Consider the following 25,058-nt stretch of genomic DNA (forward strand, 5'->3'; position numbering starts at 1 on the left):
TGTCTTCAGTATTTAACCAGAGATTTGGTGAAGCTATCAAGTTGTCTACTGCATAAAATTCACTCCACGTAACAGATAATACTCTGCCCCAAAAGGAGTCCTAGATTTGCCATACCCTTTTCCTAAAGCTGCCTTGTCTTCCCTGTAGATGGCCGGAATTATGGTTGTGATGTGCAGTTACAGCAAACATCTACTCTCTTAAAATGTCTTTGGTGGCAGAGGTAACAGTTATGCACTGTTCACAGCTCTGGTCTTTGTTTCCCTGATCTTCAGACTTCTTAGGTATGCAGTCATCTTAAACAAAGGACAATGTAGCATCTTTGTGTTCAGATTTGTAAGTTATTCTTTGATCACAGAATGATCTGTGGATGCTCCATGCAAGGCTCAGATGGGTGACCTATTCAGTGGACAAGGAAAGGAGAACAGGATACAAGACAGTAAGTGAAGGGAAAGGAAGAAGCAGAGCTCTGGTTGGTGGGATGTGTAAGTTTTTTTGGAGTGCCTATTGAGGCAAGCAGTGAAGGTCAGGGCTTGGAGCAGAGAGAGAGAAAAGTGAGGGAGCCACTGAGAGACATACAGGATTGGACATGGAGACAGAAGAGGCGCTTGGGGCAGGGTACTGACTTAAGCATCAGAAAACCTCTAACTTGGGTTTTTGCCAACACAGTTGACTAGCAGCCAACTGGGCAGAACGCTACCTTTACAGGAACCCCAGAGAGCTCGACAGGGAGCTAGGGAGCGCTCCAAGAGCCTCCTGTTCAGCGAGTGTGGTGCAGCCAAATTGCTGAGTTTGGGGCCAGGCGGCAGTGGAATGTCACCACTACAACAAAAGTTTGTCTACACCTTGGAAGAAGACACAGTCTCTGCAGCTGTTCAGTTTACTTTGGCCAATGGCCATAAAAACTCCATACCAGGACTGAACCACGTGGGGTTCTTAAATGTTTTATGTTGTTGTTGTTTCTGACTTTTCAAAAAAACGAGTCAAACTCATACAAAACCAGTCTGGAGATATGGAAAATCTACTCCAGGTACAGAGAGGCGTCTGAATCCAGCAAAATTTCCTCAGGTTCTTTCTCTGATGGTATAAACAGTTACTCTCACTCACTTAACTAGAAGTAAATTCACAGAGGCACGTAGTGTAAAGAACAGTAGCTCCTGCGGCTGGAAGCCACATCCTTTTGCAGTACCTGGAATGTCAGATGTTCCGTTTGTTTCTGATCCTTTTGGTTTGTCTTGCCTTTTCACATGAAGCTGACACCACTATAAATATTCAAAACCGACGCCATCAGTGCTCCCTTCAAATGAGTTTTTTCAACTCTAGAATTGGTTTTATTAAAATGACAGAATGGAGAAACTAATAGTGGCAGAAGAGGAGTGCTGTGGCTTCAGAAGACTAGAAGTACCCTTGCTTTGCCAAGTTATTAAAATACTTTTCCAAGTGCTGAATATAAGGTCTGATCTGTATTCCATACACACCACCAATTACTTGTGAAGCACATTCAACTGGTTTTGTACTTGTTGTTTTATTCTTCATTAAAAAGTTCCAAAACTACTCACAATCCTGGAAATAAGATCTTGTGATTTCATCTTTTTCTATTTAGTAGAAGTTTGGCTTTTTTGTTCTAATGGAGATTAACTTTGTAGTACTTCATTGTATGCAATGGTAACCCTTCCTTGGGAACTGTGTTACTTTATTAACTGTCAGAGATCCAGACAGAGGGGCTCCTTGTTTCTGGTACATCCCCTAAAATTAGATGCCACAGACTTTTTTTTTTTTAAGTTGTGTTTCTATTCAGTTCTGCCTTTTTTAATTTCAGAGAGTTTGATTTCACAAGGTTAATAAGTGTTCTTCTAACTTTGGTTTGGAATAAAGTGTTTGGTTTCTACTAAGAGCAGGCTGCATTCTTCCCTGACCACTTTTTTTTTTTTTTCAGCTATGCTCAACAGTGAGGCAAAACACCTGCTACTACTTTTCTTTTAGAGAAATTGAAGATATTTAACTATATCCTTCCTAAATACTGGGTGAAATGTATACATGCTGCCAAAAGAGTCCATGAACATGCTTTGGAATTATCCCCATTCCTTGAAATCACAAAATACTGCCCTGCCCATCAATCACTGGAGTTACTCAGATTCACTCTCCCTAGCCTACTTGACCAGGCCTTTGTCTTGGCAGTAAGAGAATGTTTCTTTCAACTTATGCCATGATTACAAAATAAAGTAAATGTTTAGAGAGGAAAAAGCACCAAAAATACTGCAGGATGTTTTTTAGTTATCAATAATAATTAAAACACCAATAGGGTGTTTGATGTCATGCTATATCTAAATACACAGCATGTATTCCCTTACATCAACATAACAGTATTCTTGCCAGCAGTGTATTTCATTTCATTAGATGTTATATTACTAACTATATGGCAGGTTATATGCCAGCTCATATAATAATGCTATAATGCTGTTTTTCCTCTGGTAAAAGTAGGGGGAGTAAATGCAACAGTTAGACAGAAGTTTCAATACACCTCCTCCACTGAAGGAAGAAACTTTTTACTATCTCTAAGTGAACTATGAGAAGAGCTGGCCCATGAAAACCAATCACATGCAGATTTACTGGCCTATAATTTGGGATAGGGAACAGCTTGCTTGCTTCTTGGATGCTTGAGATCCACTACCCATAGGTTTTAACACCAAGCTATCACCTGCTCAGTGCTTTCCTCTGTATGCATCCTGCCAAACTACTACCATATAATTTTTTCCCCTTCTGAACTTTTCCCACAAGGCTTCTTGTCTTGAACAGTCCTCTCATCCACAAGAACGGCCATTCTTCACCCAGTTAGGGAAATTTTTGTTTTATGTCAGCATCACTGACTGACTACACAATGCCACATATCTTTTTGGTATCATTGAGCACAAGTCTCCTATTTTAAATTCAGTGCAGGAGAGCAGCATCACTAGCAAGTGTGTGCATTCCATTAGCAACAGGATATATTCTCATGCTATAATCAAATAAAAATCCTAGTTACACCTAAATTCTAGGCTCCTGGTTGATGTTTCTCACCAGGGTTATTACTGGAGCAGCTTTTACAACCTTGTATGAAAAATACCTGTATAAGCATACCTGCATACATTTACAAAGAATAAGCTGGCTTTAGCACTGTAAACATCTAATTACTGCCATTTACTCTGTTTCTGCGATTTCAAAATGCCTGAGGTTCTATCATAGATAGCATTTTACTACAATTTCTCACTAGAGTTACTTCTGTTGTATGGATGCTTCATCTGCATCTTTTTAAAAAAAAAAAAAAAAGTCTTGACAAGCAAGGTTCTGTTGTCTCACACACAGCAATGAGAACATTCAGGCAGCTCAGGCTTGCTGCTAATGCACCTAAGAAGCTTTAAATTAAATAACCCTAAATATTTATGGCAGGAAGGTCTTACCCACTGAAGCTTATCAGAAGCCTGAGTTCCAAACTCACTTTACATGCATTTTATATATATTTATTCCTTCCACCCTTGCTATAAGATAGAAATAATTTCCCATCTGTGAATAGGTTTTCGTATTATTATAGTTGTCCACTGGTTTCATGTATCTTAACATAAGAATATCATTCCCTCCTTTGCCATCATTTGCCATAGTTAGGTTAACATTCCTTCTTTTTAACTAATTTCTTTTGCTCAAAAAAATATAATCCAATGTTAAGATAGCAAAATTATTAAATATCAAGAAAAGTAAAACACAGGTTGTAACAAATATTAACTCCATTACGTTGCCTATTCTGTACATTTCCTGTTGCACTTCTTATGATTCAAACAGCAACATAGCACTCCACGCATTTACGACAAAAAGAACAAAAGGCCCTTAGGTGGCAGATTGCAGAGTTAATAGTGGTTTTGGGGGTATTAGACCCAAACTGACTACTTTTCTCACCCAACTAATAACAGCAAATCAATGGGAATGCATTATTGTAACTTGTCTCACCTTCACATGTTCGGCCATCTGCAGACACAGAAAAGCCCCGCTCACATATGCACTGGTAAGAACCATCCGTGTTGAGACACTCCCCATGAGGTGAACAGAGGTCAGATCTCTCACATTCATTGATATCTGAAAACACAGAGACATTAATAGCTTTGCAAATCCTCAAACCCTTAATGTTAAAAAGGTCTTAAAAGCAGCTTTTATTTCCACCAGCTATGTAAATAGCTACATAAACGGGGCTTATTTTCCAGAGTAACCAAATCTTCTGGGATCATTCTTAAACTATGCATAGGCATCAGTATGTTCTGCTGCATCATACTCTCACTATATCACTCTCTGCGATGAGCATGACCAGATGAGAGTGATTGGTGAGATATCAGTATAAGCTCCATACTAGCCAAAATGTCTTCTGTTAGGGGAATTCTCAGATGGCTCCATCTCACTGCTTTTTGATTGCTGCATGCTGGTCAACTTGTGCATCTGGCTCCATGTGTCACCAGCAGGTCTGGAGCTGCATCTCTCCCAGTAGGCTGATTTTATATAATTTAAAGCCAAATGCTCTTTTTTGCTGATGGGGAATGGGAGTGGTCCCAAAAGGTTGCTATATAAAAGTCTGTCATCATTGCTTTTTTTTTTTTAAAAACTTAGAAAGCATTTTTCAAACACTGCCTTTCAGAGTTGTGAATCTGAAAAACAAACATTTCTTTCTGACTGATGTCTCATCTTAACAACAAAACCTGCCATCAGAACTTAAGGACTGCATTCGTTCATTAAGGAGGTACCACTTCCACAGGAATTACCATTCACATTGTAATTGCACTTTTGTATTTTCCTTTACAAAAACCTATTAAGAAGTTTTCAGTACCATGCTGAGATGAAACACAAATTTACAAACAAAACTTACATATGCCTCATTCATCCATCATCACAGATACTAGAATTTCTTATTCTTAACTGTGTCTTTTGTTGCTTAGATTCTGGCCATTGTTACAGCCATACAAAATGCATCAAAGTAGACAGTAATTTTGATGGACTAGAAAATTATGATTTCAATACCATCATTTCAAGACCCATGACATCCATTATAGAATTTTCTTTAGATACAAACTGATTCTGTCCTGTGTGTAAACCTTCCAGGCCAGTATCCTGAAGTCATGGCACATATGTGGAAAGAACAGAGGCAGCTCAGGGAAGGGTAGTATCTGTATGAGGTGCACAGGGCAAAGTCAGTGCACTGTGCTTCATGCAACGCCTACATGTATAAAGTTTTCTTGAATTCATAGTCAATGCAGACCAATGACATACTTCCTGAAGCTCTCTGAAAGGTGGGTAAGGTGGGAGATCAGCAATGACAAGGACAATACGGTACCTTCTCAGGACCCACGCTATTCTCAAGACTAAGCTGTCAGTTTCTTAAAACTGCCAAAAAAATACTGGAAACCAAACCAGCTGATTATGCAAGGTAGAATGATGTATTAAAAGATAGGAAAACAACATTAACAATGTTAGGGAAATAGAGTATAATTCATCTGAAAAAGCAAACTGCATACTTTCCAATGTTTTGGACTCTTTTTCAACTTTGCTCCTTACCAAAACGAATGTTCCTAATTTCTAGTCTAGTCCAGATTCAACATGCAGACACTGCATTCTGTGATAAATTTGCCAGTTTAATTCAACAGCTCTCTACTTTCTATTATGGTTTCCTTTGAACATAATAAGCCTATGATCAAGTCACTTCTCATTTTTTTCTTCAACAAAATAAACAGTTTAAAAACATTCAATCCTTACTCCCCCAGGCCATCAGCATTTTTGGGTTCATCTCTGACTCTCCTCAGCTGATGAGCATCCATTTTGCATTGTGGGCATCAGAATGTCAGTGTACAACAATGTGCCAAGAGCAGCTGTATCAGTGCAAAATAGAGGTAAACAAACTTTGCTTACTCATGCTGGATATTCTGATTTTTCAATCTTCTGGGGAGTGCATTAGTCCTACTGGCCACAGGGTTGCACTGGAAGCTCATATTCAGCTGACTGTCTCTGACCCCTACATCCTTCTCAGTGACTGTGTCCCAGAAGGAAGTCCACTATCCTACAAGCATGACTGAGATGCCTTCTTCAATATAGAACTGGATATATTGAAACACATATTGTTTGCTCATACCCAGTATACCATATGATCAAGATCCCTCTGCACTAGTGGCCTGTTATCTGGATCTTTTACCATGGCCCTAATCTCTCCAGGTAAATTCTCTCAAAAATTTTATGTTTTTTCTTGCTATTACAGAACTCTGACAGAACTAACTTTCAGTCATTTAAAAATGTCTCAGTTTAGCTGCTGCTTAAAATATTTTGAAGGTACTGTTGAAATTTAAAGAAGTCATCATTTACGATACAAGTATGATTAGTTTTGTCCAGTACCAAATACAGGGCAAGAAAATATACTGACAATTTCCACCTTTGACAAATATAGATTCTACTATTGCATCCTGTAACAGCTTAACAACAAGTAGTCAACACAGTAAAAAAAGACTAACCATACTTAATTCTGCTAGCCAAAGATCTCCGTTTATGTTCTTTCGCTGTGTCTAGTTCTTTGCTATTCTAACTTGTCAGTATTCATTGTTAGCAACTCCTACTTTCTTCCATTTGTTTTGATATTGATCTGGCTATTTCTCAAGCAGTTTCACTCCCCTCAGAGCAAGTTGTTATTTTTCAGTGTTGCTGGTCTTCTTTCTCAAGTGTGGCTCTCTTACCTGAAATGATTTCCAATTTTCATTCACATTTTTCTGTTAAAAATACTGTCTGTCCCTTAGTTGGCTCCTAACTGCTTTCAGTTTTGTTATATTTATCCATTTAAAACATGAAGCCTATACACTACTACTTTACATAGTGGAGTGAAGAGAATAGAGTGGTATCAAAACCGGCATTGATTTATAGCTTGTGATCAATTCTCTTTTATCTGCTAAAGCAATGTCTAATACAGCACTTCTGTACATTGAATGCAACATTTTCTGAATTAGAAAGCAGTCACATAGAATACTCAGAACTTTTACAGGGCATTTACTGTTGGTTGCACAAGATCTTCAACATAGATCAGCTGGAATACAGTCTCTCAGCTCAAGTCTAAAACATGCATAAGAGAGCAGCCAAAGCAAAGTCCAGTCTCCTGGTCCTCCAGTCATTTAGAGCACAAACACATGATCACTTCCCAGCTCTAATACCATGGTTCTTGTCTCAAAAAAACAGATGGCAAATGGGATTCATGAGGCATGCCTGGGTGTTGTGCCAACATGGAATTGGGATCGTTCAGAACTAAAACCTGGGAAGTATTTTTCTGAGTTTGGCAATGCTGACTCAGCCTCAGATAACACATTCTCTTCCTCCCCACCCATTCTCCACAAAGCACTGCAAGTGTTTTAGAGGTGAGAGACGTTTATCTAATGTGATCTGACGCTAACTATACTGCTCTTCCTGTTATATCACTGATTCACAAACATAGAAGGTTCTGTCAAAATAAGCGTTTCCAGGATCTGCAAAAATGCAGCACTGTATCTCTGTTAGTTCTAATATAGATTCTCTTTCAAGTTATGAAGGCTGAGATTTCAGCCTCTTGAAATAATTTCTCAGCATATATTTACAGAGAGAAATATAAAATGAGAAGAGTAAAAAAGTACTACAAATGATAAATGAATTTCTCTTAGCAAGATCTGTGACTATCACGAGTTATGCTTACAAACTTGCACATTTATAATAATGATACAGGTATTTTTTATAGCCATTTCATACCTTGACATCCCCTATTTGCTATCTGCTGGAAACCATCTGGACAGGTGCATTTGTAAGACCCATCAGTATTCATGCAGTTTCCTCCAAGGCAAATATCACTGTCTTGAAGGCATTCATCAACATCTGAAATAAAAATGTAACTGAATTATTAGATGATGTAAAAACTGATGAAACTTTTAATAGCGATACTTTTATACTAACGTAGCAACTTGAAGCTACAATGCCCTTTAACAACTGTGTGCGTGTGTGGAAATCAAGTTTACTACACTTTAGGATGTCCTTTTAATTTCCCTTTCACGATATCATCAAACTTCTTGTATTTCTAGAGAGCTTTAAAATTTGAGTTTGTATGTCATTTACTCCTAGCAAATACGTCTAACGTGCCATCTGCATCTCTCATGAAAGCTATCATAACAGATCTTTATACCACTCTCTACCCTACTATAATGGTGACTGTGGTGTTACAGTAATGCAGTGTCATGGTTAACCCCAAGCCAGCAACTAAGCACCACGCAGCCACTCACTCACTTTTCCCTTACCCAGTGGGATGAGGGAGAGAATTGGGAAAAAAAGTAAAACTCGTGGGTTGAGATAAAGACAGTTTAATAGGACAGAAAGAAAGATGATGATGATGATGATAATAATAGTAATGATAGTAATAGTAATAATAATTATAGTAAAAGAATTGGAATATACACAAGTGATGCACAATGCAGTTGCTCACCACTCGCCAACTGATGCCCAGTTAGTTCCCAAGCAGTGATCCACCCCCCCTCGCCCCGCGAACTCCCCCCAGTTTATATACTGGGCATGATGTCCCATGGTATGGAATATCCCTTTGGACAGTTTGGGTCAGCTGCCCTGGCTGTGTCCCCTCACAGCTTCTAGTGCCCCTCCAGCCTTCTTGCTGGCTGGGGATGAGAAGCTGAAAAATCCTTGATTTAGTATAAACATTACTTAGCAACAACTGAAAACATCAGTGTGTTATCAACATTCTTCTCATACTAAATCCAAAACACAGCACTATACCAGCTACTAGAAAGAAAATTAACTCTATCCCAGCCAAAATCAGGACATGTAGCTAAAAAGAAATCCAAGCAGCTGTACATTTAGAAGACAGACACAAACATTGCCTACTAATACAAAGTTGTAGTTTGCAATATGCATTTTTGGACATGTTTAGACCACTACACAGAGATCCCTGAGTCGGAAGTGACCTGACTCAGTTGTCCCCCAGGGTACGGGCAAGCCCAAGCATAGCTGCTGTGTCACACCAGACAAGATGTGCCTGTGGAGACTACTCACAAAACAACCACGTGGACAGGAGGCTTGTAGGACAGGGACTACACTGTGCATCCTGCTGTGCTAATGGTTACTTTTTCATGCAGTTCATGCAATGCAATACAGCCATTTTGCAGGCTTAGTAGCTTGGTCATGAAGCTGCTTTTGCACAGTGCTGCACCCAAGCCATAGATCCAGCAGTAGAGTCAGGGCATGCAGGGTCTAGCTCACAGCTGTTCATACACCACATTCCCAGCCTCAAGCCTCAGGCCTGCAGAATCTGCCCTAGTGTCTTAACGTCTATAGGATAAACATGCTGACTCACACATAGGAGGGCAAGTTTCAGGATACAAACTATATACAAAGTAATCGCATTTTTCAAGAATAGGACACCGGCATTGTCTCCAACTACAGTATTTTCTTCCATTGTCTTTCAAAGGGCTTAAAGGCAGCCGAATGGAGGAAACGGAGCACAGCTACTGTGGGTGCAGGATTAACTCAGCAAGTGCCTACATTCCAGTGATATTCTACAGTTTTGTTTCACTACAGCTAAAGATCACAAGGTGTTTGATAACTGTGCCTCTAAGTTTTAAAAGCAAACAGAAAATGAGTCAAATAAAAGAAGCATCTCATAATCAACTTTCCCCTGCCTCCACGGTGCCCTACCTCATAATTCACTGAGTCTATTGATCTGATAATGCAGATAGTTTCCTTTGAAAAACAGTTATCAAAAACTTTTTCCGCTGCCTTTGATTATTCTGATTTCTTAAGCATGGATTTTAGCTGATTAGAATTGTAACTTTTTCCTGCGTTGCAGGGACGAATAACAATTGTAATTAAAAAAGAGGACATGACCTCATTTTCTACACTTACCTCTGGAAAGCCCACACTATATCAGAGTTCAACTATCCTTGGGATTTAATCTATTTGATAAAAATAAGAAATAGGGATAACTTTCTTACATAAATGAACGTTATTGCAGATAAAGCTGCACTTAATGCTGACAAAGTTCTGACCTTTTGATAACGACATGTTTTATAATAATTTTCAACTGAGAAATAAATTGTGGTTTATTTAAAACAGCAATTAATTTTGACTAGGAGCATGAGAAAAAATTAATGACTCCCTTGTGCTGAGTTAATGCCAAGTCTCACAACAAGAAGGCATCTTCTGCCAAATTCAGTCAAAATGCATTATTTTCCATATAGGAGGCAAACCTCCCTTTCTCTGATGCAACTCTTCACAGGTCCTATGGTGGCTGCACAAGAATCTCCAGAAAAATCAGAGACAGTAACTCATGCTTGAGATGTTCAGTGCTTTTACCATCCTTTACACGTGCATGTCTTGAGCATTTTGGCTAGCAAAATCTCTGAAGGCTCCTGGGAGAACACTGGAGCCTCCTATGCTTCAGACAGACTCTTTTCCAGTAACTCGAGTTCTTTGAGATGTATAGTCTATATGTAAGTCCAGTTGGTGCATATTCATACTTCCTGTCAGTTGAGACAAGGCCACAGGTGTGCTACTAGGAAGTAACCTCTTTTTCTATCTTCGGGTGGAAGGTTGAGGGCATGGCCCACCTGTGGATGGTCATGTACTTCCAGGCTTCTAATTTCCAAGCAGATAATAGCAAGTGTCTATAGGTGTTGGAGAATGGCTGAGGGAGCGCGGTCATGGCTCCATGGAGGAGTTTTGTTCTACCAATCTGGACATAAAACCAGACTAGGCCACGATGGAAAATTCCGAGTCATGCTGACAAGGAAGAAAAGAAGGTCATACTGACCTTGTATTGTGTAGATAAGGAGGTACTGTATGAGAAAAACAGGATGGAACGCGGGCCCAGGCACGAAGGCAGTAACTGCAAGTAGGAGGAGTATGATAATGTAACTTTTAGAGCTAAGCCAATGATTGTAAGACAAGTATGTATAAGAGGTAACTTTGTGTTATAAATATGTGAAGGTTTTGCAGTAAAGCTGAAGCTTGCTTTATCACTCACATTGAGTCGACTGCTTGACTTCCCTCGCTCGTCGCATATAGGTACTGCAGAAGCAAAAAGTTCTTCGGCCTTGGATAACAGAGTATACAGGCATTTGCAATAGGAATGGACATATGGATTATTGCTCTCAGAACTGAAGGTATGAAGGCCTCAGTCCAGCTTTCTCATTTTCTGAAGAGTTCAGTGCAAGGATGCATACAGAGCATGTATATGCCAACGTATAGAACAATTATTTGCAAATTACCTTTATTCTTAAACAAGTGAAATACTGTGCAAAGACTTCCAGACAAAAACTTTAGCCAGAGAGTTGCAAAGAGCACAGCTGAAAACGAGCACAGCATAATTCTGCCAAATTCTGCAATCTCCCTAGAAGTTTGCACAAGTGTATAATGATCAAACCAGCAAACTGCTTCTTGAGCTGCTACATTTTTAAAAAAACTTCCAAAGTAGAAGAAATCCTTATTAAATAAACAAGCACATTTCTTGCAAGTGATTTGCCAAACACATTGGCTTTACAGCCTGATACATTTTTGGGTATCCTCTGATGTGACAAATGTCTATCCCTGAGTTTGAGAAACTGAACAGAATTTGAACCACTGTTCTTTTCACACAACTGTGCTGGGCTATAGCCACAGTTTCTGTTGTCTCTTTTCTGCTTTCTCTGTGAAGTCTTAGAAAATATTCAGGTAAATAGGCTAATCTGAAAATCAGAGGCAATCATATGGAGAAATGTTGGATGTCTTCTCAAGGTGATTTTCTCTTTATGGAAGCTCTGCCTTGCAGTCCATGCACACATCTAGCTGAACTAACAGTCAGGAGGAAAGCCATTTTCATGAAGATGGGCTGGAAAGTCTAACACAAGGACAGCAAAGCACTGGCACAGGCTGCTTGAAGAGATGTTTGGAAATCTCATCTGCTGAAGCCTATTCAGAGCAGGTTAGATGAGTATCTGTCAGGAGTGACACCATGTGGGTCTGCCTTTGGGAGGCAGGATGGACCAGTGGTTCCTTCCACCACATTTTTCTTTGATTCTTGACACAGTATCTCTGCATCTGTTGCAACTCATGAAGATCTGGAAGTCAGGTGAGAGCAAAATACTTTGACACAAGTTTCTAGTGCCTTGCATCATCAGCCCACGTTTCTTGAAGCTGATGCAAGTGATGCTGGTATTCACCAGGAACTCTGAGAAGATTGTGTTAAGTTCTTCTATGACCAGATTCTCCAAACAGGTCAGTACCAAAGAGTATCCGTGTGCTGAGAAGATTTTATAAGATATCCTTATTCCTTGTTGGTGAGAACTTCAACAGATGCTGTCACTCATTAAATGTGGACAATGCAGTATCATCATTGGTGATAAAGTCTGGTCTGATATTACAGGTTTGTCTTGAGAAGACAGCATTTGGTTGCCTCAGGGGGAATTGCTCTTCTGCCTGGATCACTTGAAGAAGAAGACTCCTTACCTATTGCTGTGGGGGAGAAGGTTAGAACTGCCTCCTAGAGTGCTGTGTGGAGGATTACCTAGCAGCAGGACACTATTAGGTAGAACAGCAGTAAGAAGCTCTGTCTTCCATGGTATCAGAAGCTACAGAAAGCACACCAGAGACTGGAAACCTTTTATGGGCTAATACTACATGTATGGTGAGACCTTAACTGAGAGTATTTTCCCCCTAGGGTGAGATAAGGAAGCAACTGAGATATAACCTTTTCTGGAGCTCGCTAGTAAGTAATCTCACATGCTTAAGGTGACCATGAGTAGTGCAGCAGACATACCATATCAGGTGGTATAGCCAACAATGGAGAAGAGGGAGTAGCTTTGAAATAATTAATTAGAAAAAAATCTGTTTGCCAATTACTAGACAATTAAATTGTTCTACTTGAGAGATAATAGAATGTTTCTGTTTTCTATAACGCAGCATTTCTCCCTACATTTACTGTACATCTTTCACCTCTCATTTTTGTTTTTACAAGCTCAGTATGTAGACTGACTTCTGAGACAGCGAAAGCTGTGAGCTCCAGCAGATCCCCCTGGAGCTCATCTTATACTACATATTTTCCCCTGCCAGTGCACATGTGGGACTGTGGTGGCTGGCTACAGGTTCCCAAAACCAGCTGGAGAAGAAGTTTTAACTTAAACTTAGAGGGCCTCCATGTGAATAGTGTATGCTGGCAGAAGCTTTTGTAATACAGAATCTCTGTGTCAGAATTTGAGCAACAAGGTTTGGAAAGGCTTAATTGTTTTTGGTAATAATATTAACTGCCCTTCCAATCTTACTGTTGGAAACACATGTGCTGATTTCTTGTATGTGGAAAGATGACAGGAACTATTTCTAAGAATCCATTAAATATGTGGCTGTGTAGGTGGGGACTGTTGAATGACTGACAGTAAAGTATAGAGAAAGAAAGAGAAGCAACATATCTTTCTGCCCCATTCTCAAAAGAGTTCATGGCTATAGCTGAAATACTCAAGATCTTATTGAAAAAAATGAATCAGTAGCCTAAGTCCACAAGCTTACCTTCACACTGATCTCCAGTAGATGATAACGTGTAGCCTTGGCTACAAATACATCTGAAAGATCCTTCTGTGTTCCTGCAGCGTCCATTCATACAGATTGATCGGTGCTGGCATTCGTCTATATCTGTAGCAGAAGAGACAGTGCAAACCTAACACATCTGAAATTACCAGTTATTAATCAAATGGTGCAATAACCCATTCTGAACAAAACAGCAAAGCAGAGTGTCAATATACAGTACTGCTTCTCTTGGTCTTATTTATTAACAAATGCAGACAATAAATATAATGCATAAAAATACATGAAATTCCAGATTGGATGTTTCCCTTGAGATGACTGCATTCAGCATTCTCTCCTGTAGTATCAATATATCCCTCAATGCACAAACGGGTACACACAGACACACAAATACACAAGCATGCTGCCTGAGAGCTGCTTTTATTGCTTTTATATCTGGCAAAGGTAACAAGCCAGCCGCTCCAGTGAGTCAGCAAAACCCACAAAATACTTTCCAGCAGGATCACTACCTTTTAACAGGGTGTGGTTTTCAGATGCACACCGACAGGCTGTTCCTCTATTAAGTTGTATCTTAAGGCTCCTTTAAATACTTGCCTTGTAATAGTATTAATCCTCTAAGTATGGGGAAATGTCTCTTTGCTTCCACAACCACTGCTAATCCCTCAGCATTTCAGTTCTTATGAACTGGGGTCAGGCTGGGTTAACAGATGGACTTGAACATCAAACTTAAATTTTCCTATGAAAAACTCAAAACATTGGAGGGGAGTGGCACTTTGAATTCAGAACACAGCACATGTCTTGTTTGAGCTAGGAAGCCTGTTTTGCCTCCCTTATTTATAAAATACTTGTTAAGGAACAGTAATTAAATTGATATGGTAGGTTCTTAGTCACTTCTAGGGTTTAGGCACGGCTAAATGTCTTTCTAAAAATACACTCCAATTCAAACAGGAGAAAATTACTCAATGAGGTTTTTCAGGTCTGTGTTATGGCTACATAGTCTGACCTCTTGACTAATGGTCCCTTGCAACCACAGAAGTTTTGAATTTAAGGATCACCAAAATCTGTGGGGCTGCATGAAGCATCTGGGCACGTGTATGGGTCCTTACTTTAGAAGGGCGCACTTTAAGAAGAACAGTCTGCACATGCCAGCTCAGCTTGGCAAGGGCTCTTTTCCATGAAAGGCTTAGAGGAAGCAGTCAAACTTTGTCTACATACTTTCCCCAAGACCAGTCTGCTATGTGTCCTGGACAGCACATTTAACTCACTCAAGACACTTAACTTACACTGATGTTTTGTTTCAAACTTCCTGACAAATTTACATGAACGATCATTTAGTTTTATTGTCTTATTTTTAGCACTCAGAAGTCTGGAAGTGTTTGGTGCTATACACAGACACTTGGGGGAGGGTGGGGAGAAGGGAAAAGAAGAAAAAACAACATATGACAAGAAATGTTCAGGTTTTTGTGTGCTTCCACAGCTTGGAGACATTCTCCCAGATTTTCACCTCTGGGGAGAGATTTCAAGAAGTCCGCTCTCCCTAAGGAGAGGCATATTCATACCTCCTGTACACACTCTAGGTCCTCTCTCGGACTACGCCACTCTGACTTCAGACCTAATTTTGTTCCACTGGAGCAGTCCTGATGGGAGTTTTAGATGTGGAAGAAACGTAGAACCTGACACTTTGAAGGTACAGGTACTGTTCTTAGAAGTACAACACCAAACTCTCTTTCTACTAAATGTACTACTTGAAATGCAGTGACACCAATGCAGGCATCAGCTCAGTGTTAACTGACACTCCTGGGTTCCAAGAGTGTGCAGCCTGAGTTTTTTGATTCCACTCACTCACATGAAAGAAAAGAAAGACAGAAAGAAAAGCAATTAAGGCAGTGAAAGCCACTGTCCCCAAACCTCCAAAATGACAGAAATGCCAAGGATTTTACGGAAATTCCAATTTAGCAATATAAATATTACTACACATTCTTGATTTGCTTTGTAACAAATGTGAAACTTTACAGTGTGACCATGGAAGCCATAAAATGGAAATACATGTTCTTACATTTTTGGTCATCTAGCTTCAGTGTTGTACATTTGTTGTTTCTCCATTAAAAGGAATACTATTAGATGAAAAATATTATCTAAAAGGTAAATGCAACCTTATGAATTTTAATCATATTCTTTCCTACCTTCACAGTGATCCTCTGTTGCAGAGAGTTTGAAACCTTGGCCACAAATACATCTGAAAGACCCCTCCATATTTTCACAGCGTCCATTTGTACAAAGATTGCCATACTGACACTCATCTATATCTGTGAAAACAAAGAGAGCATAAGTGTACAATTAACTTGGATACAACCATCTTTCAGTTGAGCTTGGGAATTTATTCAAATTCTGCCATAAGCATGGTTATAATCAGTTTTCCTGTATATGTTTACCTTGACAATTCTGCAGCAATTCTAACTTAAAAAAAGATTTGGACTTGAGCTGCCTTGTGGTCAAATACTCAAATATACTCAGAGCCCACATCACTAAACCAATGCTTTTATCCCAGTACTGCAAGGACTCTAGGCTAACAAACCTTTTTCTTCCTTTTCTTTTCTTTTTTTAAATAGGGGTTACACTATGAACTAACTGTGTCCACATTATCCTTACCTGAATAAGATTATTTTGCTCATGATTTTCTCATAGTAGCTTAAACCAGTGCAGCTTTAGTATAGAGAAGAGGTCAGCAAGTGATGGCACGTTCATTCTTGCATTACACGGATTTACTCTTAAGATATGTACCTGTGATAAAAGCACTAGCACCTGCCAATACCTTGTAACCATTATCACTAACCTTCCTGCTATTGCAATGAACAGTCTACAAAAGCAGACACAGCTCATGCTGGCAAGGCTGTGTTAGAAGCTGTTCTCTCTGAAACCATTTTTAAAACATGTGCTCTGGTCAGAATCCCCCAACTGGCTGCCTCTGCTTGTTTACCTGGAGCTTACCTACAAGTACAAAGGAACAGGCAGGTCCTCTTGGAAGCTAGAACAGACTTCAACCACATTTTCTGCTATTGAGTTTTTCCTGTTTTTTAAAGCTAGGTCGATTAATGTACAGGATTTAGAGTTCTCCAGTGCATAACTAAAGACTTTACAAAACACATGTACATGTGAGACCTTGTTAGATGACATTTTTCAAGTTGACTTAAAGGAGGCAGGTTCAAAAGGACTTAGCTGACACCTGAGGAATTTCAAGGGGATTTCTGCACTTCACGCAGGTCCCTTTGTAAAGACTACTCTATATAGGCAACAAGGAACTCCACTGGATTATGCCTTTATAACAAAAATTTTAGAAGCAAAATCTCTCTTCCTGGTCACAAACCATCCTTTATTTACAGGAGGACTTGAAAGAAACTTTTTTTCTATAAGCTATCCCACAGACACCTACTTTCATCATTCTCTGAAAGAAGGGTATTAACTAGATGGGCCACTCTCTTTAGCCAACATGAAAACTGCTACGTTACTATTTAAGAATAATTTTCAATAATTCCTTCTGAATGCAATTTGTATGAATCAACAAAGAAAAAAGCAAACATATAAATAAATAACATCTTTTGTTATAAACCCAGCCAGAGTTAATTCAGTATTCTAAAAGAATCAGTATTGTCTTTTTCCTAGGAGTGGTTTTCACTTAAAAAAATAAAAGGTTAATTTTCAAATTTTATTTATTTATTTTGGGGATGTAGTTAACAGCAAGCAGGTGTCCCTGTTTGTATGGAAAAAGCTGCATTTTTTAGCTTCACTGATGCAGAAAAAGAATTACACCTTATTTGCTTTTATGTGCCAGAAATCATGTTACTTCCAATTATCCTGTCTTTTGCCACCACGAAGCAGATGAAATCTGTCAACATAAAAGAGTAAAACTACTGATTATTTGAGGCACTTGAGCTATTTAGGCAGCTATAGCATAGGGAGAGCTGGAAAAAGATTAGAGGTCTTTAAATCATCATCATATCTCTTATTAGCTGTTCTGAATATCTGCAGTAACTATTTTCCTCATATATTTATCATCCATGGCTCTTTACAAGCTCCTGTACAATCTGACTCTGACAAAGCCCATCTATCCCCAGACACAAACAAAATCACCATTATTGTCTATATTTCAGATGATCTACAATGCTTGTTTCCTCACTTGAGCCTCTAACTCTGTAAATAAGATGCCCTGTTGCAGCCTGGCCAAGAACATGAAGTGGCATCTTCCCAAGAGATGACAGTACAGACCCACAGGTGCTCTGCTATGGCAGTTCAGCAGGCGATACTATTTACACCCTTCTGCCAGACTAATTTCTCAGATCCCTACTGTTGCAAAATGTGCTCGCTCAACAAAACACAACCTTTGCTCTCAATGTATATGATAAATGCTCTAATTCAAGAATTTGTTAAAACACAGAGAACCTAATTCAGCAGTCAGGCACACAAATTTCCAACTGAGTAACAAACCTGCTTCTTACAGATTCATTTTCATTTACTTATGTCCAAGCTACCTGAAAATGAAGCCTGCAATATTATTTCTGATTTTTGGATGGGACTCAAAGATCAACAGACTTTCCCATAAAGCCAGCAGAAAACACAGGAACAGAACCTAAATCTGAGATGACGTCCAGAGCTGTAACTGATTCTATTGAAGCTCCCTACAGTAGCGCTAGAGACATATGGATCAGCTCTGCTGACCTCTGTATTAGTTCTGAAATCTTCTGATGGGGTTTCTAATGCGGTACAAGCTGAATATTGTTAATTAACCACAGAGCTGCAAAATCCTCCACAGAGATAACCACGAGGATGAAGCGGTCTAGAAAGTTTTGTCAACTTAATTTTTTTCATTTATTCATCAACGCACAGACGTGTGCTCTAGATTCACATACTACTTTATTGTCATTCTACATCATGATATATCACTTTATTTGAATGGGCAAATGTGGAGAGAGAAAGATGAAAAATAAATAAACCAGGGATCATGAGTAAACTTTAAAAAAAATTGTTTCAAATAGTCCCTGTACAGGACAAACGCATTGAGGGACCTGGGACAGTAGCAATTTCATGACAATGAGGGGGCAGGGTGTGCAGATGCCAATTTTAATTTCTTCCAATATGCATCTCACATTGGATATTCCCACCTAAACTGCAATTAAATGTATTCTACATTAAGTTTGAAGTAAGCTGATTGACTTGCCTTTATTAAACAGAAGTGACTACGTTCCTGGCTTTAAATCCTGGAAGACTACAATATCAATAGCATCAAAGAACTGTAGAATTGTTACAGTAGACTTTCTAGGGCATAAAGTGCAGGCAGAGGAATGAGGTGAGGTAAAAAAAAACCCAAACCTGGAAACAGCATTGGGAAAAACCAGCAGAGCTGCAACTGACCTAAACTAACAGCAGAAACAAATTTATGGAACAGTGGACTTAAATACCCTTCATAGATAACTTGGGAAATATTTTCCTTTCCAGTGTATTTAAATTGTACCATATTGCAAAGCTACAGATTTGAGACAAACTGTCTGCATTACATTTTCTAAAATGTGTATGGCTCATTTCCAACATGATGTAAGTCTAGGATAAACAGAAAATGAAGACTGATCACATCACTAATGATGTGAGTGAGATGTCTAGGCTTAGAACATTTCATAAAACAAAGAAAAAAGGGAAACTACATGCAGTAATACAAGGAAAAAAAGTATCAGCAACTTGGAACCAAGACTTATCCTTTACACGACTTAGTTCTGTTTGTAAATCTGAGCAGAGCAGTGACTGCTTTTCTCTCATTCTGCTCCTACTAACCTGGTTAGCAAGAATTAAACAAGGGAAAGTTATGCCATGGCATTTTCATCCAGGCTATTTTCATAAACAGGTATAGAAATCAAGCTTGGTATCAGGAAAGAATGCAAAATTAAGTTAACCTTACATTTTCAAAAAAAGGAATTAAGTAAGAGGAAACCTTTCTAACAGAGTGCATGTACCACATTCTTTGCAAGGGCAGCAGGAATTCAGGCAGGTGGGAAGGAGCAAGCCAAAGATGAACATGGAGTAAAGTGTGCTAAGTGAACCACATCAGTTTGTTGTAAACATTTCATAGCTGGCTGTAACTCCATTAAAATCCATGAAATTACCAGAGAAATACATTCTTCCACAATAAGTCAAATGACAAGACCAAATAATGCAGCTATGACATGCTGATAAATTGTAACAGGCAGATATGTTCAGACAGAAAAAATTCGCTACAGTATGCCTTCTTTAGAAAATAGAGTGGTTGAAAAAGGTGTAATCTGTACAGCAAAACTGGTGGTGAGGCTCTGACAGCCACACCATACATTTTTCAGGTGCTTCACTGCAACCTCACTCTACTCTTGCTCTACAGATTGAAAGCCCATTTATGGCTGGAGGACAGTAGATGCCCATCCTCCAGAGCTATTTCAACCAAAACAATGCTCCTAGACTGCTTCATATGAACTGAACCAAATCACAGCAGCTGGGAGCAATTAGGAAATATGGAAGTACACCGCCAATCTGACTGACAACAATAATGCATGCACCCCCTATGTAGGTTATTATACACCCATTTAGGTAACATGGTTACTCCAACCATCACAAATTATACGGCATGTGTTACACACAGAATGGACAGGAGGATTCACAACAGACAGCAGATCCTTCACAACTGAAGTAAAATTTAAGTTTCTGGTAGTGTCCCAGGAAGTGGCACTCAAAACTGCAAAAGATTATTTCTTTTTGCACAATGGATTAATTTGTTCTTTCTTATCTATATCTCAAATAGCCAAAACTGATTTGGAAAAAACCCAATAAATCTAACATTTAAAAACAAATCAACAAAACTATAATGTGAAAAATCTGTCCTAAAAACCTAACCTAAAGTGTGACAAGCTGCTTTAAGATGTGCTAATGTTTGCTGGAAGTACAGATAATTAAGAAGTTTTATTAATATGCTTTGTGAGCAAACTCCCATATCCTATTGAAAAGCCTGGCAGTCACACTGATGTGTTAGCACTCTCATGTTTTTTCCATTTGTTAATACCTCCAAACGATGGTCTACTAACATTTCACTGATAATACATCCCTTTCAGTTCCATATTTTCTATTTCAAGAATTTTGTTTTGTAATTATAATTGTATTGTTTGCAGTCTAGATTCAATGTTCATTTATCTACAGTAAAACACAATTTCCTCACATATACTGTGTCCGAGAACATAAAGTCATTTCAAAAATCTTGTATTTTCAATTGTTATTGAATGAAATGGGGACCCAGGGAACAGTGCTGTCATCAGGTTGATGGAACAGGAAATACAGCATCTCGGAACGAGAACTATAACCGAAGATACAAAGAGTACTGAACATACCATGGCACTGTCCATTCCAGCCTCTGAATCCCACTCTGCAAGGAATGCACTGGTAAGAGCCAGGAGCATTAATGCACTGTGCATCTGGACAAGTAGTTGGAGTCAGGCATTCATCAATGTCTTCAAAAGAGAAGATAAAAGGAAATAGTGGTCAAAGCCATATCAGAACACTGAACAATAAACTAATCTGGTTATTCTGACTGTGCTTGTGTTATACTGATACATTTAAAGAGTTGCATACTTTATCTGTTAAGAGACCCAGGAAGGTACAAGTTCTCACAGATTCGTACCAGTGAAGGCACATCTCTGAGAAATAAATTAGACCAGAGTACATGCAACTGAATTTGAATTTTCTGTTATACTGAGAATCTTTGGTAGGCCCTCCATAACATACAGCAGATCAGATTTCTGGCTTAGATAGGTAAGAATAACTTTGCTTACGTCACCCCTTTACCATATTGAAGTGTCATGAGGCTCTTTCCATAGTAAGACAACAATAAAACTGTAACTTTGGCCTGTCAAAGCAAAGAGGAATTTGGTATTCTCCAGCATCCTAGAGTTATGCAGAATGTAAGTATTAAGTGGACTATAAATTTAATTGTGTGAATGATAATCAAAGATGTTTACAGGGAGTAGGGAGTTAATCTTATCTGAAAGAATGCACAAGCAACACACACATCACTGAGGCTGGCAATGTTTAGGGTGATAGAGGGACTTGTTGCATCAGGAGAGGTCCTAGTTTACCCATGACAAAACAAGAGATAGGTTCTGAAAAACTCATGGATCTCATGTCCAGGTTCTGAGTGTCTACCAAGAACTTCTTATCCTGCGCCAAAGAAACCCACAATACACACAATATATGCAATCTGAAAGAGACTGCATACAAAAATGACATTCAAAGACAAGTTGCTGTCAAGTGACTAATGATCAGAAGATGCTGGAATTAAAACTCTGTGGGAAGCCTCATTCTAGTCTGCTCCCATACTTGAGTATCATTTTATAATATGGTCTTTAATTACAAAATAATTATAATCTTTCCTACCAAATACTTGCTTCATGCAGTGCACAGAACTAATGAAATCATCAAAGTCACCTCTAAATCCAGCTGCTTAAGCTCCTGTCCCTTCCCTGCCCCAAGCCTAGCGGTTGTATCTTCTGCAATTAAGGACTGCTACTCCAGCACAGAGAGGAGGGAGGCAATTTACTCCTAGTTTTGGCAACAAGATCACAGAAGGAAAGTAGCCTTCAACACTTGTAATTTAACTGGACAATGCTCCAACCTTCAGAGAACTGAACATCCCAGCTCCAAACAACTCACTGGATGTGGGCAAATCACAATTTTTCATAGAATCGTGATTGTCCAGCTCAGAATACTTTCTCATAAAAACAGCAACAGGCCTCCTCAGCTGCTACAATGTAGACCTGCAAATGTTTCTCAGTGAAACTGCTGTGAGATTCTTTTTATTTATTTAAACAAAAAAAATCCACTTCTGCTGAAACCTGTTCTCAGAACTGCCTGGACTGTATCTGTCCTCAAAACATACAACATCAATAATGTATTTGGTACAGAAATTTTCAGTCAAAATAAAGTCTAAATGCTGCAAAGCTTAAAGAAATCCCAATAAGATTTTATAGGAATACTTAATCATATGCAGCTATGCCTGTAACACTGTTCTACATAAACAATAGACTCTACAACAACAACATATATGCACTCTCTATGTTTCCCAGGCTAGGCCCATGACAGAGCTTGCGTGAGTATAGCTTGAAGGCAGAATGAAGATGGGGTGAAGAACTGTAAGCAAACTGTGTGTATTGTATGCAGCTTGGAGGTTTCTTGCCTTTGTTTTTGAAATGCGGAGGAGGTGGAAAGGAGTTATTTGTGGAATCTGTAATCTGTCAGTAGGGTGACTATAACGTGTAGGTGTAATGACATGGTAAAATGATTCCCCAAATATGTCATTTCCTTGGTTTGATGGATTTAGTGTAGGAGGGTTTTTCCCTTAAGCAACCTTAAATAACTTTCAACAAAGAATTTGGTTTCAGAAATTACATATTGTTAAGTTAAATGATAGAGGACTACCACCACACTACTTAAAATGCAAGCTAATAAGAAATTTGATGCACTATGATATTCTGATTTCTAGCCCATTTTAATCACAGATTCCCTACTGACAGATAAGATTTGAAAAAAGTAGTTGTAAGAGTGGAGTGTGTGAAACGTTTATTTAAATAATAAAAAAATTTGTCTAAATAGAAAGAGGAACCTTTTAGCAATGCTCAGAGCAGCAAATATATCCACAGCAGCTTTAAGTTGTTTATTTGCTAGGCAACCTAACATGTTAGCAATTTTATTCTGTCCTAAGTAACTCAGACTAAATCATGAACAAAACTATGTTTAAAATTAAATGGCTGCCTGTGGTTTTTAGTTCACAATTCAAGTTGAAAATCAAAAAAGAACAGCAAAAAGGCAAAAATATCACAGTGAAAAATAATGTGAAGTTTTGAAGGTCAGATGTCCTAGGATCTCCTGCAACATGAAGCACCCGCTAGATATATATTTCCAAATTAAAAAAAGTCACTGTAAAAAAATTTACCATTTGCTATCTGTTATAGTACAGGAAAAATGATAGGTTGTTTGTTGGGTTTTTTTTGAAACAGAAACTTGGTAAAGTATGCAGGGAAGGACTAACAATGAAGTTAAGAGATTCCATGGCAAGAGCTGTTAAAATAGCTGTCCCGAGATGGCTCCGTCCGCAGTGGAGGAACTCCTTTGCAGTGTCTTAAATCTAAATAATAGCAATTGAATTGCAGTTCCAGACATCAAATAACTGACAAGATTGGAGAGTACTCAAAAAGGTTTCTTGTTTAAGATTGCACCCTCTGAGAATTCTCCCTTTGCAGCTCAAGCCATAGTGCTAAGCCTCCCTTGAACAGCAGGCAACGTTAATCATGCCAAACGGCAGTAACATTTGGCATTGTTTTTGTGATATGAATAAACAGTAACTTCACTTCATCATCCAGGACATACTGTAGATAAAACAAGCAATGTCCTTTTGAACATTCTGCCATTTTCAGCTGGTGTACAGGAGGAAGTTAAATGATCTGAAGGCAAATTAAATGAAAAAAGTAGCTGTGAGAGAAATCCAGCAGTAAGATTAAGCTAGAGAAATTACCTATGGAAATAAGCACAGAGTGGGATGGGGAAAGGGAACTCTGAACACAAATAGTTATAAAACCACTGTGCCAAGACATTCCATCTGAAATCAAATAGCAAATGAGGATTGAAAGGAATTAAAAGAGATATACCAGGTAGAAAAATATTAAGTTAAACATGAAAAAACCTGTGTTTTTTTAATATTTCCATCTAATGGCCAGATTTCTTCAAAAATAAAGAAACAGATGTAAAGTTTTCTGTTGAGATCAGAAACACCAGTCAATGCAAACAAATGGCTCGTCCTATTGCAGTTGTTTGGCTTGGCAACTGTTACTGTATTACTACTGGTGAAGAGTCCAAACCTACCTTCACATTCACCTCTCCTGTTCATTTGGTATCCACTATCACAATATTCACATCTGTATGAGCCAACAGTATTTATGCAAAAGCCTTCCCCGCAAGTATGAGGTCTTGAACATTCATCAAAATCTGCAGATGAAAAAGAGAAGTTAAGAGAAACTTTGCTTACCATGTAATTACTGAATGCTTGCATCTCCTCTAAACTCTGGTTTAATTAAACATAAGTTTGGATTTTTGAAGCTGTTTGCAAGCCACAGCCCTACAGCTGTTCTTACTGAATAGTTCCATCTTTACCTCGCTGTTTGTAATTGCAAAGAATGAAATCTAGAAACAACCAGGCTGTAGGAAGAAGGCCAGTGAGCAGCCCTGTGGCTGCAAACACAATGCATGTCCCTGCATGCATATTGTGCCCAAGGCAGTGCTAACCTGAGGAAGATCACAGCCAATTCAGGCTGTTTGTATTGCTCTGCAAAGTCCATGGCTGTTTGCAGCTATATTTAAAAATATGGTTTGTTACAGCTGCGAGTGACTGAAAGAGTTCTGAATATTTGTATTTTCTACCACAGAAGGTGTGTTTACTAAA

The 25,058-nt window shown here is 38.8% G+C and overlaps 1 protein-coding gene across 9 annotated transcripts in view; it reads right to left on the bottom strand.

Annotated features, from left to right (window-relative positions):
* LTBP1 (latent transforming growth factor beta binding protein 1) overlaps window positions 1-25,058 on the bottom strand; it is a 205,406-nt gene that overhangs the window by 38,208 nt on the left and 142,140 nt on the right. For 8 of the 9 annotated variants that reach the window (XM_052806078.1, XM_052806075.1, XM_052806079.1 and 5 more), the window contains 6 exons: window positions 24,482-24,604; window positions 20,959-21,078; window positions 15,748-15,870; window positions 13,550-13,672; window positions 7,763-7,885; window positions 3,977-4,102 (listed from right to left, as the gene is read on the bottom strand). In XM_052806078.1, coding sequence (XP_052662038.1) covers window positions 3,977-4,102; window positions 7,763-7,885; window positions 13,550-13,672; window positions 15,748-15,870; window positions 20,959-21,078; window positions 24,482-24,604 — 738 coding nt within the window. The remainder of the gene's footprint in view (window positions 1-3,976; window positions 4,103-7,762; window positions 7,886-13,549; window positions 13,673-15,747; window positions 15,871-20,958; window positions 21,079-24,481; window positions 24,605-25,058) is intronic. The other variant, XM_052806077.1, reaches the window with a different exon arrangement.

The sequence above is a fragment of the Harpia harpyja genome, chromosome 13 (genome assembly GCF_026419915.1).
Source record: "Harpia harpyja isolate bHarHar1 chromosome 13, bHarHar1 primary haplotype, whole genome shotgun sequence".
Lineage (NCBI taxonomy): Eukaryota > Metazoa > Chordata > Aves > Accipitriformes > Accipitridae > Harpia > Harpia harpyja.